Genomic DNA, 14,033 nt, shown 5'->3' with positions numbered 1-14,033 from the left:
CAATTTTAAAAAGGATACAAATATATTTGGGGCCTAATTGGACTAAAATCTTACCAATGACTAGAGTGCAGCGTCAGGGTATCGTACGACAGCATCATCCATATATCATAAATGCGTGAAATCTACTTCATGGTAAACAACAATCTTACGTCTCATTTTCATGGGTGACCGCTCAAGCCTCAAGGGAATTACAAGACACACCTGTGCTTCCCTTCTGTCTACGACTCTCTATGGGCCCTGAAAACCCAAGAACCCACAGCACCCGTACGGGTTAACCCCCGTACATACAATATGTGACTAAGGCATTAATACCAATATTTGCACTTAGTTCTTCAAAAATGAATGCAGGAAATAAGTCTGGATAACTCTCAATGACTTTAAGGGGGATGCTGACCAGGTTAGCCATGACAATAGTGTCATACATGAGCGGGTCCCGACTCATGCCAAGCGTAAACTGCAGTCCACGGGGGGGCTGGCCGGTCGACAGGTCAAAGCAGTGGCCTTCCAACAAAAGGTGCTCCAGTTCAAACTCTGCGGTCACAACCCCGTTCACCTGGACAGAACCTCCAAGTTATAGAGCACTTCAAGTCCAAATGACTGAGTGTGGATGGGTGAGCTGCTCAGTACCTCCTGAAGGTGGATGTTGTCCAAGTCGTAGGGGCTGCTCACCGCCTGCACCATCCAGCTTTCTGGTGTGATCATATTAAGAGTGAGGAGTGGAGATTCTGGGAGATCCATGAAACGGGCCACTGGTCCTGGAGAAACTGTCTCATTGGCCAAGAACGTCACATCAGGGTCCAAGACGTAACGGTAAAAACTGGTAAAAGACAATGTGAACTTAAACAAACAAAGAAAATAGTTAAAGCTACACTAAACTATGACTGAGCCCTGCAGGTCGACAGCTAAAAGGATGTGCAGTCTAGTTATTGTAGTTGAATGAATAACACTAGCACTAATTAGCTTCCTTATTAACTTCTTACTCAGACTTGAGCCCCACCAACAAGACAGCATATAGGTGACAGGAAGAACAGTATTGTCTTTGCTTAAAGACCAAATAAAAAATGTGGAGTGTTTATGACTCGATATCAGGGTGTGCCATGGAATGAAGTCATTTAATAAGCACTAAAAGTAAAAACAACACATAACTGTGTCGTTGGTTATTTATGCCCCTCAGGTGTTGCGTGGCACACAGGTGACCTATTCCTGCCCGTCTTGTACTGTAAAGTTCAACCATTAGTTGGGTGTCCTGAGAACCAAAAATAATGAACTGCATGCTCTTCATTCTGATGAGATGAACAAATCAGCTGTGTGGGGATTTTTAATTTGATGTAGCTGAGCTAGAAGCTAATTACAAGAGGAACTTTTAGTAAAAGTGGCTGCAAGAGAAGGCAAACATTGACACGACTGAGCATCCTCAGGAGCATCACCCATCACCATTTATTTGTGCTAAACTTTAGATAAAACAAATATTTAAAAATCCACAAGTATTGGAACTTGAAGGATTGATTTAATACATACAGATACGTGTGACGAACTAGCATCACAGGTTGCAGGACAGCGACTGAACACCAGCCTCAATCGTTTGTCTCTTTTATTCCAGCCCAGTAGAAGTATATAGTTTCCTCTGGACACATGCAAACACCCAGGTAAACAAATAACATTCCCATTTTACCCCAACATAGCCTAATTCTGTTTAATTCTAGGGGAGCACACTTACTTTTAAATAGAATCTTTAGTTTCCTCCGGGTTGCAAGGCAGGAATTTCTTTTCAAAAAATTTGAAGTTAAATGTCATGTGGGAGGGGCTAAGCCTTTCTAAGGGGTGAACTTTTGCCTGTTGGGAGAGAGCGGTCTTGGTTGCAGTGGTGGCAACAAGTTCTCCCAGAAATAAATTCTTTCTTTGATATTTTTTTTAATAATAACCCAACTGTTTAATCTTTAAAGTCTGCTGGCTTGGTCATCTTATTTTTGAGAGTTATATTTTTCACTGGTAAGAACCCCGTCACAATATGTACACACGTTATTAAATGACACCACTGAGTGCACAAAGGTAAAGAATTACCAACTTTCTGACAAGCTCATATAATATTTCAAGAGTCTCTTGGCTGCACTTTCTTATCATTTAAATTTACAGCCACAAATGTACAATCTCTAAATAAGATCCTATATTTTTTCTTTAAAGATTCACTCTGTTGAAAAGTGTTGTTGGTGTTTTTCACATGTTCTTGTGGAATTGTCCTGATGATGGAGGTTATATATTCAGAAAATGAAGCTTAAAGATTGCATTTGTGAGGATTTCTTTATTCAAATCATTGTGAATTGGGAGCAGATGAAAAAATGCAGTTGGGATCTGATTTGTGATGTAGTAAATACGCTGGGGAGGCCACAAGGGGCTATAAACTAGTGGGAATATGCGTTAACAAAGAGCTCTCTAGTCTTTAACAACTATTCATTTTAATCGTACACTAATATGTTATTGTTAGCAATATTTTTGTGTTTCACTGGATCTTTGATGCTTTAAAGAAAAACATTGTATTTATCTTAGCAGGAAAACATTTGTCCTCCCTAAAGTTTTTACTGTAACCACTATATAGACTTTTTGTTTGCTCAAGGTTATAGTACCATATTTGGCAATGCACTGATGTCACTCAACTGGTTTCAATTTGCGAACTAACTGTCCATAAAATAAAGACGGAGAATGAGAGTAAACAGCTCTGTGCCCACTGCTGCTGTCTTACACTCGAAAACATACAAGGAGATGAAATTAAGGCAGGATTTATGTGCTCCTACTGACACCAGGGTCTTCAGGGGCTGGTGCATTAAGCATGAAGCTATGTAGAGAATTTATAATTAGACCACTGCTAAGGATAGTGGAACAACTTAAAATCTAAGATCAACTACTAAACAAAGGCATTGCTGCTTTTAAGGATCACATTTTCCACATACGCTTCTATAATCCTATGTTAGCTTGTAAAAAGACAATATTTTAATTTATTCACACTTTTACAGAGAATCTTGGGGTGCTGGTTTAAGTCATGAATACCATTAATCTTATTTATACCAAACTGATGTATCACCTTGCCATCTTTACCGTGTTCTCATTTCGGCAATGCATTAGAATGAATGGACGTGGGAGCGGTTTGAGTAAGAGTACTCGTTTTAAAATGTGAGCAAAGAAATGTAATTACATATCCATTAGGTATGCTAAGGCTACACACGCCTCAGATTTGAAGAGAGTAGCTTTGTGAAACACAACAATGTTTCCAGCATCTAAATAATGGGTATTTGACACATAACTACATTTTTTTTTACATTATTTCTCAGTTATTTTCACTGCCTGGTCAAAGCTGCCACAATAAATACTGTAAGTAATTTGCCAAGAGATGAATGTAGAGACCCAGAGCAATAAGGCAGTGTTATTAACCAGATTGCAACTTTGCAGTCGACTCCTACAGAGGGATGGAGCGAGGCGGAGCAACAAGAGATGCTAAGTAAGCAGTAGCAAGAGGGTACACAATCAAGCTGAACAGGAAAATGTAATTACTGCTGGAGCTAGAGCTTACCTCTTGAGGGGTAACTCCGACAACTTGGCCTTGCAATTCATAAACACCTGCAGTTTTACATTGGCCACTTGACTAAGCACCTGCAGCGTTTTCAGAAAAGGAAAGAAGCAGTCAGGCATGAAAGGAGGAGTGCAACATAGTCATGTGTTTTTTTTATGTATTGTTGTAATGATTTCCTGAACACAAAATGTGTTTGCAAAACTACAGACTTGCCATAAAAGTTCAAAAATGAATACAAAAACCTCAGATTGATTTAAAATGAGATTATCGGCTTTACCACCAGTAGCTGGGATTGGCTCCGGCAACCCCGTGACCCCGAAAGGGGATCCAGCAGGTTAAGAAAATGGATGGATGAATGGGTAGATGGATGGATTATCGGCTTTACAAATTTTACTGACTGGGGATCGATTTTGTTTTTGTTTTTAAATCAAATTCTTTTAAAGTAACTATTATGAAATGCTAAGGCACGTTGTTCTGAGCATCAGTTTGACTGAGCTTGCAGCCCTGCAAACTTTTATGGTCCAGAGGCGCTGCAGAACAGAATCCCGCGATGGCATGACCAGGATGACGGGGAATCTTTACACACATTTCCTTGCACAATAGAAATCTGCTCTACTTCTCATGTAATGGAAGAATCTGCAACATGTTCACTAACCTCCTAAAGTGTTTTTAACATACTTTAGATGATGAAGGATGTCCATTAAGAAAATTATGATTATTATTGCATTTCTGAGTATTTCATTATTGAAATTTTTATGCAGACAAATAAAAAAAAACATTTGAAAAAGAGCTTATATGTGACGTAGAAGAGCTTCCTGTTACCCCCCAATAGATAAAGAAGGATCAACACCTATGTGATGTTATTTAGATGTGTAAGTAAATGTTGGCATCAGGCTCAAAACTGTACAGCTGGATAGCTCCAGTATTGCTCTGCATTTTTGTTATCTGGGGAGGGGAGGGGCTGTAAGCTATTGGGAGACCGTGTAAACAGAGAGCTCTCAGCAATGGGGAGGGGAAGGCAATAGATCCAAAATGATTCTTGTGCATTGAAGGGGAATCAGAAATAGAAAAGAGAGTAAAAGAAGGATTTCACTCACAATTAGGAGCTGGGAAATCTTTTGTGCTTCTCTAGTTAGAGGGTCAACAATGACCACAACATCATAGAAGACCTCGTTTTCACGCTGTGAGAGGTGGAGCACACTGAGGAAAGCCAGAGCAAATCAACACCAAAAAGATGACAAGTGTCTGCATTTAACAAAAAGAAGAAGAAAAGCAGATCCTACCTGTGGGTATCTTTTATGAAATGAACATCCCTTCTGACCTCTCTTTTGGGAGCTGCAGCAAGGAGGGCATCAACTTTCATGAGTAAGTCGCTGGCGCTGAAAGATAAATGGATTCTAATGGTTGGACACAACAGAGAGCAACAAATCCCACAACTTCACTTTTGAGGTTTAAAAAATCCAAACATACTGCTTTGCCTTCATCCCCATCTGTTTTACTTGGGCTTTGACTTTCTCTGCGGAACCTCTGAGGGTTATCTTTTGGAGCAAATGGAAATCTTCTTCAGTGAACTCCTCCTGCTCTTCAAGCAGACCGATGATCTACAGAAAAGCCAATGCAGTCAGAGCGTAGGCATCACCACAAAAGGCCCAAAGGGGATGAGAAACATTATAGTGACACCATGTTTGGTAACTTTATTGCTGTGCGTTCAGCAGTGCTCCTCCTGGGGTTTTCCTGTTTTTGATTCAGGGGGAGAAGCCGAACGCTGCAGCTATACCACGCAGTAGGATACATTTTGATAGTATTATCAATTAATAATATATTATTGATCATATATCATGTCGGGTCATCAGATGTTTATGTCACTTGTAATCAGGGAGCAACAGCAGTCATGTTAAACCTGTTATGTTAAAAAAAAAACACTAAAATTGTGAAGGATAATCAGCTTTCTGCTGAGTAAATGATTTGCACATTATGCCATGAACAAAACTTTAAGTAGATAATTATAATATGACATTTATTAAATTAAAAACTTTGACTACTTAGTAGCTGGAAATGAAAATTGAACAGATATGTCACTTAAAAGTCTAAATTGTACAGTTAAGGTTAAATTAGTGACAAAGTTCACTTAAACTAATTAAGATATTTACCAATCTGTAGAAATAATTAAAAAAATACTACTAATAATAATTGCAGACTGTTCAAAAGCAGAATTCGTTTTCCCAACAGCTCTAGATTGATTAATCAGGGCAGCACTTGTGCCATAAGTGTTCATAAGTACCCGACAAATGCAAGATTAAAAGCTTATCATGTTTTATTTATAACTAAACCTATTATTGAACGCTGTTTTATGAAAAATTCCTACGTTTCTTGATGGCTTATAATTCTAGCCTCGAGCAAACCTAAACCGACTTTGCCCTAATTTCTTTATAATTTGATTTTATGACATGTGAATGAAAAACATCTGTTAATAGCATTTTAAAATGGACTCCATGACTAACTTTCCAGACCTTTACTTTTGCAGACTTTCTCTGCACTGAATGGGTTTTTCATCATAAAGCCAATTCAAACTTGACTATGAACAACTGAAACATAAAAAAAAGTATCATTTTTGGTACTTTTCCTGACTGATCATGTCACATGAAAAGATTCTGTCTGTAAAGCTCAACTGTTTTCCTGAGCATTATCACTCTGCACTGTTTTTCTTTTTTGTTAACGATTTGTATTTGAACTGAGAACATCCTGGGTGGCATCATAGTTTAGCTGCAACAGGAAATACAAACAGTTTTTCAATAAAGAATGCAAAATCTTGATTTACTTTTATCAATGTTATAAATTTCAATTGGGTCAAACTCACAGTTACTGTATTGGGTAAAGCTCCTTTTGAGATGATGCTTGAGCGGACTTACCCTCCCATTGCTGATCACCGCTCGCTGTCCAGGAAGGAGCTTCAGAACATCCTGACAGAACAGCTGCTGACTGCGGATAAAATCAACCTCCAGTGTGTTGAATTTTTTCTCAAAGGCATCTACATCCATGCCCTGCAGCGGAATAACAAACTTTGTTTAGAAAGACCAAAACACTGATTCTACACTTGGCTGTAAATGGAACTCTACACCAGAAAACTAACAAGATTTCTTTGTATAGCATCTCATAAAAAAATGTAAAAAATCTGAAACATTTGCTTTAGAAATGATGTATGATGGCTGGAAAATATTCATTACCTCATCAATGCCTTACATATTCACAGCTATTACAACTTTTAATAATAAGTCTGAGAAAAAGCATTTTATCCCAACCTGTCAGAACGGCAGGAGTCAAAACCAGACAAATCAATTTGTAATTAATATAACAAACTCTTAATTAAACCTCGGGCATTTTTGTCGGGGTGTGGGCGTGAGGTGGCTTTATGGAGTCAGGTTATTAGTTTCCACAACATTCCTTTCCTCGGGAGATCAGGTGAAATACCAATAATGTCAGCACACTCCAGTCAGCAAGTCTGTCTGGCAGCCAATAATAAACTCGCGTCCCATGGCTTTGGGTCTCAAGTCGCAAAGCTGCCTCAAAACTCTTTCCATCGTTTTTCCAGCCCATTTTCCTCCAACTGTGTACTACTAGTAAAAAAATGACGTTTTTTAGGTCCCAGTTCAATTAAATTATTTGTTTCATAAAGTTACAACACAAGTCAACTCAGTAAAAACTGAATCCAATTACAATTTCCAATTTGATTCAGAGCTAATTGTTATAAATGCATTTATAAAATGTAAAAAGTCACTTTAAAAACACCAAAACTTTATTTTTGAATAAATCCATAGTGAGATTTCATCTCTGGAGCTGAAGCCTCCAGAGTGGGACTTTCTCCTGACTGCAGATAGAGGCTCCTCCTGTCAACTGTTTGTTGATAGGAGGCTGAAAACACAGTCGCTTCAGTACAAAGCTGAGCGCGTGGATGCCGCACACTGCAGCACTGAGAGCGCCAGCGGCTGCAGACTGCTTACAACAGCAGAGCGACGGTTAGGCTTGACTTAACATGTGGATCCCCCATCAAAAGTGAGCGCAGCTATTCATCAGCCCAGGAGAGCCAGAACACACTGACGCTTTTTTTAGTTGAAGATGCATTGAGTGGGTCTCGCCCTGTGATGGCCCAAGTCACACTTCAAGTGGAACTGACAGTGAACAGGCTGCTCACCTTGGTACTTTCAAAGTATTCAGGTAGGAATAAAGAGATGGGCTCATCAATCACAGCTTTCTGCCCGAGAGCTTAAAGCAGAGAGCGGCGCAGAAACATTTCGGTGTGGTTACATCAGTTCATCCAGTCACTTGAAGGGCTATTAAATCAACTTTTGGAGGTTGTACAACGTTAATTCCTAACAAAAGCAACCCAAAAGCGGTATTTAGATCCGTTCTTGCATTTCTGAGTGTTCTTCTAAAAACCTTTCTTTCTGGGCACCAGCCCCTCCCAATCCACGAAAACAAGCGGGTCCTCGCTTTGTGACAACACAAATCGAGGACCCGCCCTTTCCAGGACGAGTCTGAGTTGCCAGCACCGCCCCCAGGCTAACACAAACACCCACTTTCTCTGTGGAGCTAGCGGTGATCTGCAAAAACGCTTTTGTTTTATATCCAAAATATGCACATCCATCTTTGCAAAAGTGTGGATGTTGTTTGTTTACATGGGCGAGAAGAAGACACGCTGCCAAGGCCGGCTCTAGGTTGACGTGATGAAATGGGAGGCACCAAACAGGAGAGAAAGGCGTATGGAGTTAATTCAGTCTCAATAATCAGAAATGCACACAACCGGTTTTACAAATGCACACGCTCCGATTCACAAATGTCATTTTATGCAAGCGTGAAAAATAAATTCGGAAATACACACCCTGTGTTTCACAAACACACAGATTGTGTTTCACACATGCACACTAAATGTTTTACAAATGCACAATAAGTGTTTCTCACAAATGTGCACACTGTCTTTCACAAAAACATTTTAGAAATTCACAATAAATGTATCAGAAATGCACAGTAGGTGCTTCACAAACGTGATTTTTAGGTACACATGTGATGTGAACTCACAGATCATTCGAATTGCAGACTGTGCATTCAAAATCCCGTTCTCGTTTGTGAATCTCCCCGTGTGTGTGAGAGATTTTTCTACGGTGAATATTGAGACTCATCTGACGGAGCGGGTCGACTAATCTCACCATTGGCTAGTGAATCTGTCAATCAAACTCATCGGCAAAGCAGGCGGGTTCGCTTTTAGCCAATCGAATGGCCCCTTACACTCCTCACTTTCAAAGTGACGAGGGAGGGAGCTGTTCAGCACAGCAGTTGAAAGGACGCGGGCGGCAAACATGGCGGAGAGGTCTTCCGAACGGGATCAGTCTCAGCCCGTAAGTAATGCATTTATTTGATCATTCCCTCGTTGTACGTCCTGTAATGTTATTGAATACTAAGTTGAAGCGTTCTCCTTTGCCAAGTTGACATGTGTGAATGCTTTATGAACACTGCAGCCGAGTCGTTTGCAGAGTACCCCCACCGCAAATTAGCTTAGCTTTGTTTTGCTTAGCCTGTGCAAGTTGTGGCTGCCTGTGAGTGTGAGTGAAGTTCAAGCCGGTGTCGGTTCAAGCTAGCGTCTATAGCCAATGATCTGTAGGTTCTTAACATGATTCATAAGGAACTAAGGGGAAAAGCATGCCGGATTTACAGCAGCAAAGAAAGTTTAATAAAAAGTATTGATTTTGAGACGGCGATTTGTTTAAACACTGATGCTATGCTATGCTAACTAGCTAGTTTTTCCGTGTGCTGCCTTTATGTAAACGCGATCCGGGTTAAAGTTAGACACAGCATTTTCACAACCCAGACTTTAAGACGGGGTGGACTGTGCAACAAAGTTAATTCATATGACATTCATGAAAACGGCATTTTTTAAATATAACAGACATGAATCCACTGTTGAATGAAAGAAGCCTCATTAAGTTTCTAACGTTAGAACCCGTATTGTGCTGACCAGCCCTGTGAGATTGTGTCAGAGTGACAGCCACTAAAATCCCCGTATCTTTACTTCCAATGACGTAATGACAAGAATCCCAAACATTATGTTTTTAGGCTGTTTTGTAGTCGATAAGTAGTCACAGAAAGGGTGGATGGGAGAAATATGCTGTCAACAGTGATTTGAGTAAGTATTACACACAGGCTTCCTGTGATCAGTGTCTTGTCTCTGATTTTTTTTAAAGCTGTTCTTTACTACAAGCTCAAGTTATCATAGCAAAAGTGTTTTAAAAAAAATCCCCTTTCATATATTTGAAAATTATGTAATTTAAGATCAGACAGCTAAATGATCTAATCCATGTTTGTTGTGTTTTTATTTATTCTCTAGGAATTACTGAAGCGTGACAGCGTAACAATCTTTTGTTCCTCGTGCCATCAGGCAATACAACTCTCTGGCAGGGCATCTTACAAGTAATTTCTTTTAATTTTACCCACTGATTTTCCAATTATTTATCTTTTTTTATCAATCTTTTTATTTTGTGATATTTCTATTTGTAATGCGTGTGTGTTTGTGTTTTTTTAAGATGGCCATTTAAAAAGAATTTCCTCAGGGATTATTAAATACCCTTCTATTCTATTCTATTTCATATTTTATCATCCTATTGTATTACTGTTTTACCTGTCAATTGGGAATTTAGCATTTTTGCCCCTGTAAATATCTGTCAGTTGAAAGTATTTGTACTTGTATTCCATGTATCCTGTACCTGAAGATAGCAGAGAACAACTGTGCAGACACCCACTTGGCCTTCTTCAGTGACGCTATGAACGTTTATGGCTTTCCTCTGAGGTATTCATGTCATTCATAAATAAATATTTTATTCACATATCAGGCAGTACAAGTACTTGGTTATTTGTACAAAAATAAAATTACTTTTTTTAGACTCCTCTCCATAAACAAAGGCAACTCTAAAACTTTCCCCTCATGAATAACATTTTACCCCCCCTTAACAGTCTCTCTCACCTCATTTTTTTCCCCAGTGATACATGTAACCCACTCCTGCAATTTTTTTAACCCAGAAATTCTACTTATTGGCATCATACATAAGAACATTACATTTTAAACTGATGTGTACCGTATTGGCGATGCATTTGTAATTATGTGTTTGAGACATGATTTTCATGTTATTGTCAGGGTGAGAGGAGATCACGGAGGAGAAAATGTGGGCATAGCCGAGTTAATGCTCACAGTACGTACAACTGACACAAACGGCTTCATTGTGGGAAAAGTGTACACGCAATCAACGGTGAGTTGAACCTAGTTTTAGAAGCTTTAATATATACACAGGGCTCCAGACTGCGTCCATTTGGTCGCATTTTGCGACCAAAATTTGAGAGTGTGCGACTGAATTTTACACCCAGTCGCACATGTGCTACCAGTAAATTTGCCTCCTCCACCCTCCGTATTTTTTATACATTAAACATGAAAGGAGCACGTCAATGATCGATGAAATGAGAGATGAAATCATCAATGAGACGCGAGCGAACACGCACGCAGGCAGACACACACTCGCGCGAATACTCATGAGACTGGAGCACACGCGAGCACACACTCGCGTTTCATTGAGTGATGCCTGAAGCGGCCAATGCGTGTGAGAAGAATAGGGAAAGTCACTGCAAGTGGCTAAAATATGTGGAGGGGCGGGGCCTAGAGATAATCGAGCGCGCGTAAACATCCGTGGGAAGGAAACGGAGACAAATATCATCACAACCTGATATGTGCGTCTGAGCTATGAGCAAGCGAACTATTGATTCGTTCTTCCGACCTGCAGCTAGTGTACCAGTGACAGAGTGTACAGCAGGGGTCTCAAACTCGCATGAAATCGAAGCTGCAGCGAGACTGAAAGAGACCAGGAATTAGGAGTTGTCCTTAACATTCAATTTCGTTTTAATATGCCTCTCCCCCTAAGTATGAGCTGTGATATTACATCTTTTATAATTATTTTAATGTTTTGTAATGGATGTAGCCTTTTTTTAATCAGTTGGTATTTTAAATTATTTTAATTGATCAGTGAACTACAAAAAACCCATCAGGACGCATGTCCCATAATGCATTGTTTTGTAGTCTGTAGGGCAGCTTTTAGTCAGTTCAATACTAAATTTCCAGCTGCGTTCGCTCTGATTGGTGTCTTGCTCTCACCCCTTTCTCGTGATATTTTTGTTTTGATTGACAGGTGATGTTGGAGCAAAAACAAAAATATACGTCACACACCAGGTGATCTGTGCAGTGTTGCGTCCATCTGGGTGATCTCAAACACGCTTATTGTGCATCTTGGCTGCACCTATTTGGTGTCACCAACATGAATTTCCATCCTCTAATATTTACATATATTTAAGTATTGTTTGAAACTGTGAAATTACGAAAGGTTACTACGGTAATCACTTGTTACTAAAAACTTTTTTTTATTCTAAATGTATGGTATTTTTTTTACTATTTTTACTTAGTTGTACTGTCATGACAGCGATGGTGATGTCAGTTTACCTTCATGTTGCATCTTCAAAAGTGCAGAATAAAATATGACACTGAATTAGAAACAGCACATTGTAATTTCTGCATCTATTATTAAAGTATTTATTTGTAATACAGTGGAAATTAGTGGATTTGGTTAGAATGTTGATTTACGGTATGCGCCCCTAAATATTCTGGTTGTGCCCCTAAAACTTTCAGTTGGGGGCCACTGTGCTCCTAGTGAAAAAAGTTAGTCTGGAGCCCTGATACATAAAAGTGAATGATGTATTAAAAATAAATCTGACAATATAATATTTCTTTTTGCTTTTTTCCAAATACAGGATTGAGCTCCTCTGGTGTGATGTCTTCGTGAGTGTTACTGGTTTATATTACAACATCCTGCACTCTCTTGAGGACCAAGACTTGCTCAATATCAGTCACATCACGTGTTCTGCTGCCATTACATCTTCCTACCACGCATTCAGGCCAGTTTGGATGTCTTTAGTGACGCGTGGGACAGCCATCCAATCAGGACGGAGCAAAGCATGACACCAAATCAGCTGTGGCAGTTGGGCTTGACCCAGAACCCTGTTTCTGATCCCCGGGTAAATGCTTTATTTAATCTCACTGTACTGGACAACTGATTTGTGTGCAGTTTGACTAAAGTGGAAAGTATCAAGAAGAGTATCATGAAATCATAATGACTACAGTGAATTTTCATCGAAAATGAATGAAAAGGATTATTGTTGTGTGGTGCAAGCAATTTCCCTAAATTGTTTGTTTGTAGGAAGAATAGCACATCTGCAAGTTCAAAATGCATCACAATGCATGGCCTTATGAGCCATCAGATGTACTAATGTCACTATTTTGTTAAGGTTCACTTATTTGCAAATTATAAACAGTTATGGAGATATGAGGTCTGCCTGCAAGCAACAATATAAGTTATTATTAGTGGGTCACTGTTCCTACATAATCTAAAACACAAAAAAAACAGTGCTGTTCATAAACAGCATCTTTTTTTCTTTTTTTTTGTCAGGGTATGCTGGTTCCAGAGATTGAATGGGAGGAGAGTGGATCCATGGCTGAACCTCATCCTGGGATCAATGTCCTGGTATGGGACAGTCCTCTTTTGGGTCCACAAATGTTGGAACTGCAAGACGACATCAATCCATTGTGGAATTCAGACCGTTTGGGAGTGGACCTACATCTTTACTGTCCCGTTTGTTTAGAACTTAATTTAGGCGACATAATTACATACAGAAGAAGAGAGACTGAGCGGGGCAAGACAGAGTTCAAATCAATACTGCTGTATTGTTCAAGGGACTTCATTGTATGTAAGGATGTTATGAAAATTAGTTCCAGTTTAAATAAAATTCAAATCAGTAGAGATCCCACATTTGCTTAAATTTTGATGTTTTAATCTGTCCATGTTTTCACTGAATTTTACTCTGCAATAAAGGGTGAATGTTTGCACTTTGTTGTTCTATGACCATCTTTTGTTGTGTAGTATATTTAACCAGTTATAAAACCCAGAGAGATGAGGATCTTTTTTGCAAGGGTGACCTGGCCAAGAGGTGTATATGTATATGGTTACCATTAAAATCAATGACATTTGAGTTATTAAAAAAATAAAATTAAGGTCAAGCAAAGTGACTTCGGGCTGAGCAGGGGATGTGTATTGGGTATCTGTGATTGACAGTGAGATGAACTTGAAGTAATGTAGTCCCACTGCGTGGTACGGAGCAAAGTGATGCCAGTTTCTCCACAAAACCTGTGGAAGTTGAAGATTTTTCTCCTCCACCTTCATATGATCCAAACCGTGTCTGAGTGTTGAAATGACGCTAGCATGAACGCTAAGAGAATAACGTACAAACAATCCCGAGTGAAACATTCATTTTAAATCTCATGACCAGTACAGAGTTCGATGGATTCTATGTCAACTGCATTCAACCACTGTTGCCTTGCTCCCAGGTCCAC

At 39.4% G+C, this 14,033-nt stretch overlaps 1 protein-coding gene and 1 long non-coding RNA gene across 7 annotated transcripts in view; one reads left to right on the top strand and one right to left on the bottom strand.

The window, feature by feature from the left end:
• Positions 1-14,033, bottom strand: part of uggt2 (UDP-glucose glycoprotein glucosyltransferase 2) — a 50,305-nt gene that overhangs the window by 15,834 nt on the left and 20,438 nt on the right. For all 5 annotated transcript variants that reach the window (XM_020712947.3, XM_011489835.4, XM_011489837.4 and 2 more), the window contains exons 22-28: positions 6,472-6,603; positions 5,033-5,163; positions 4,846-4,941; positions 4,660-4,762; positions 3,563-3,642; positions 628-817; positions 395-553 (exon numbers count right to left, since the gene is read on the bottom strand). In XM_020712947.3, coding sequence (XP_020568606.1) covers positions 395-553; positions 628-817; positions 3,563-3,642; positions 4,660-4,762; positions 4,846-4,941; positions 5,033-5,163; positions 6,472-6,603 — 891 coding nt within the window. The remainder of the gene's footprint in view (positions 1-394; positions 554-627; positions 818-3,562; positions 3,643-4,659; positions 4,763-4,845; positions 4,942-5,032; positions 5,164-6,471; positions 6,604-14,033) is intronic.
• On the top strand, positions 8,821-13,529 carry LOC144988800 (uncharacterized). Of its 2 annotated transcripts, none has more exons than XR_013652829.1 (7): positions 8,821-8,952; positions 9,939-10,021; positions 10,321-10,397; positions 10,743-10,854; positions 12,398-12,425; positions 12,542-12,661; positions 13,093-13,529. It is a non-coding gene; the product is annotated as an uncharacterized LOC144988800 (long non-coding RNA). The 2 variants fall into 2 exon arrangements; XR_013652830.1 differs by having other exon boundaries at positions 12,562-12,661; positions 13,093-13,285.

This window comes from Oryzias latipes, chromosome 21 (genome assembly GCF_053564925.1).
Source record: "Oryzias latipes strain Hd-rR chromosome 21, Olatipes_Hd-rR_3.1".
NCBI classification, from domain to species: domain Eukaryota; kingdom Metazoa; phylum Chordata; class Actinopteri; order Beloniformes; family Adrianichthyidae; genus Oryzias; species Oryzias latipes.
Note: the sequence above shows the minus strand (reverse complement) of the source record. Positions and strands in the feature narration are given on the sequence as shown.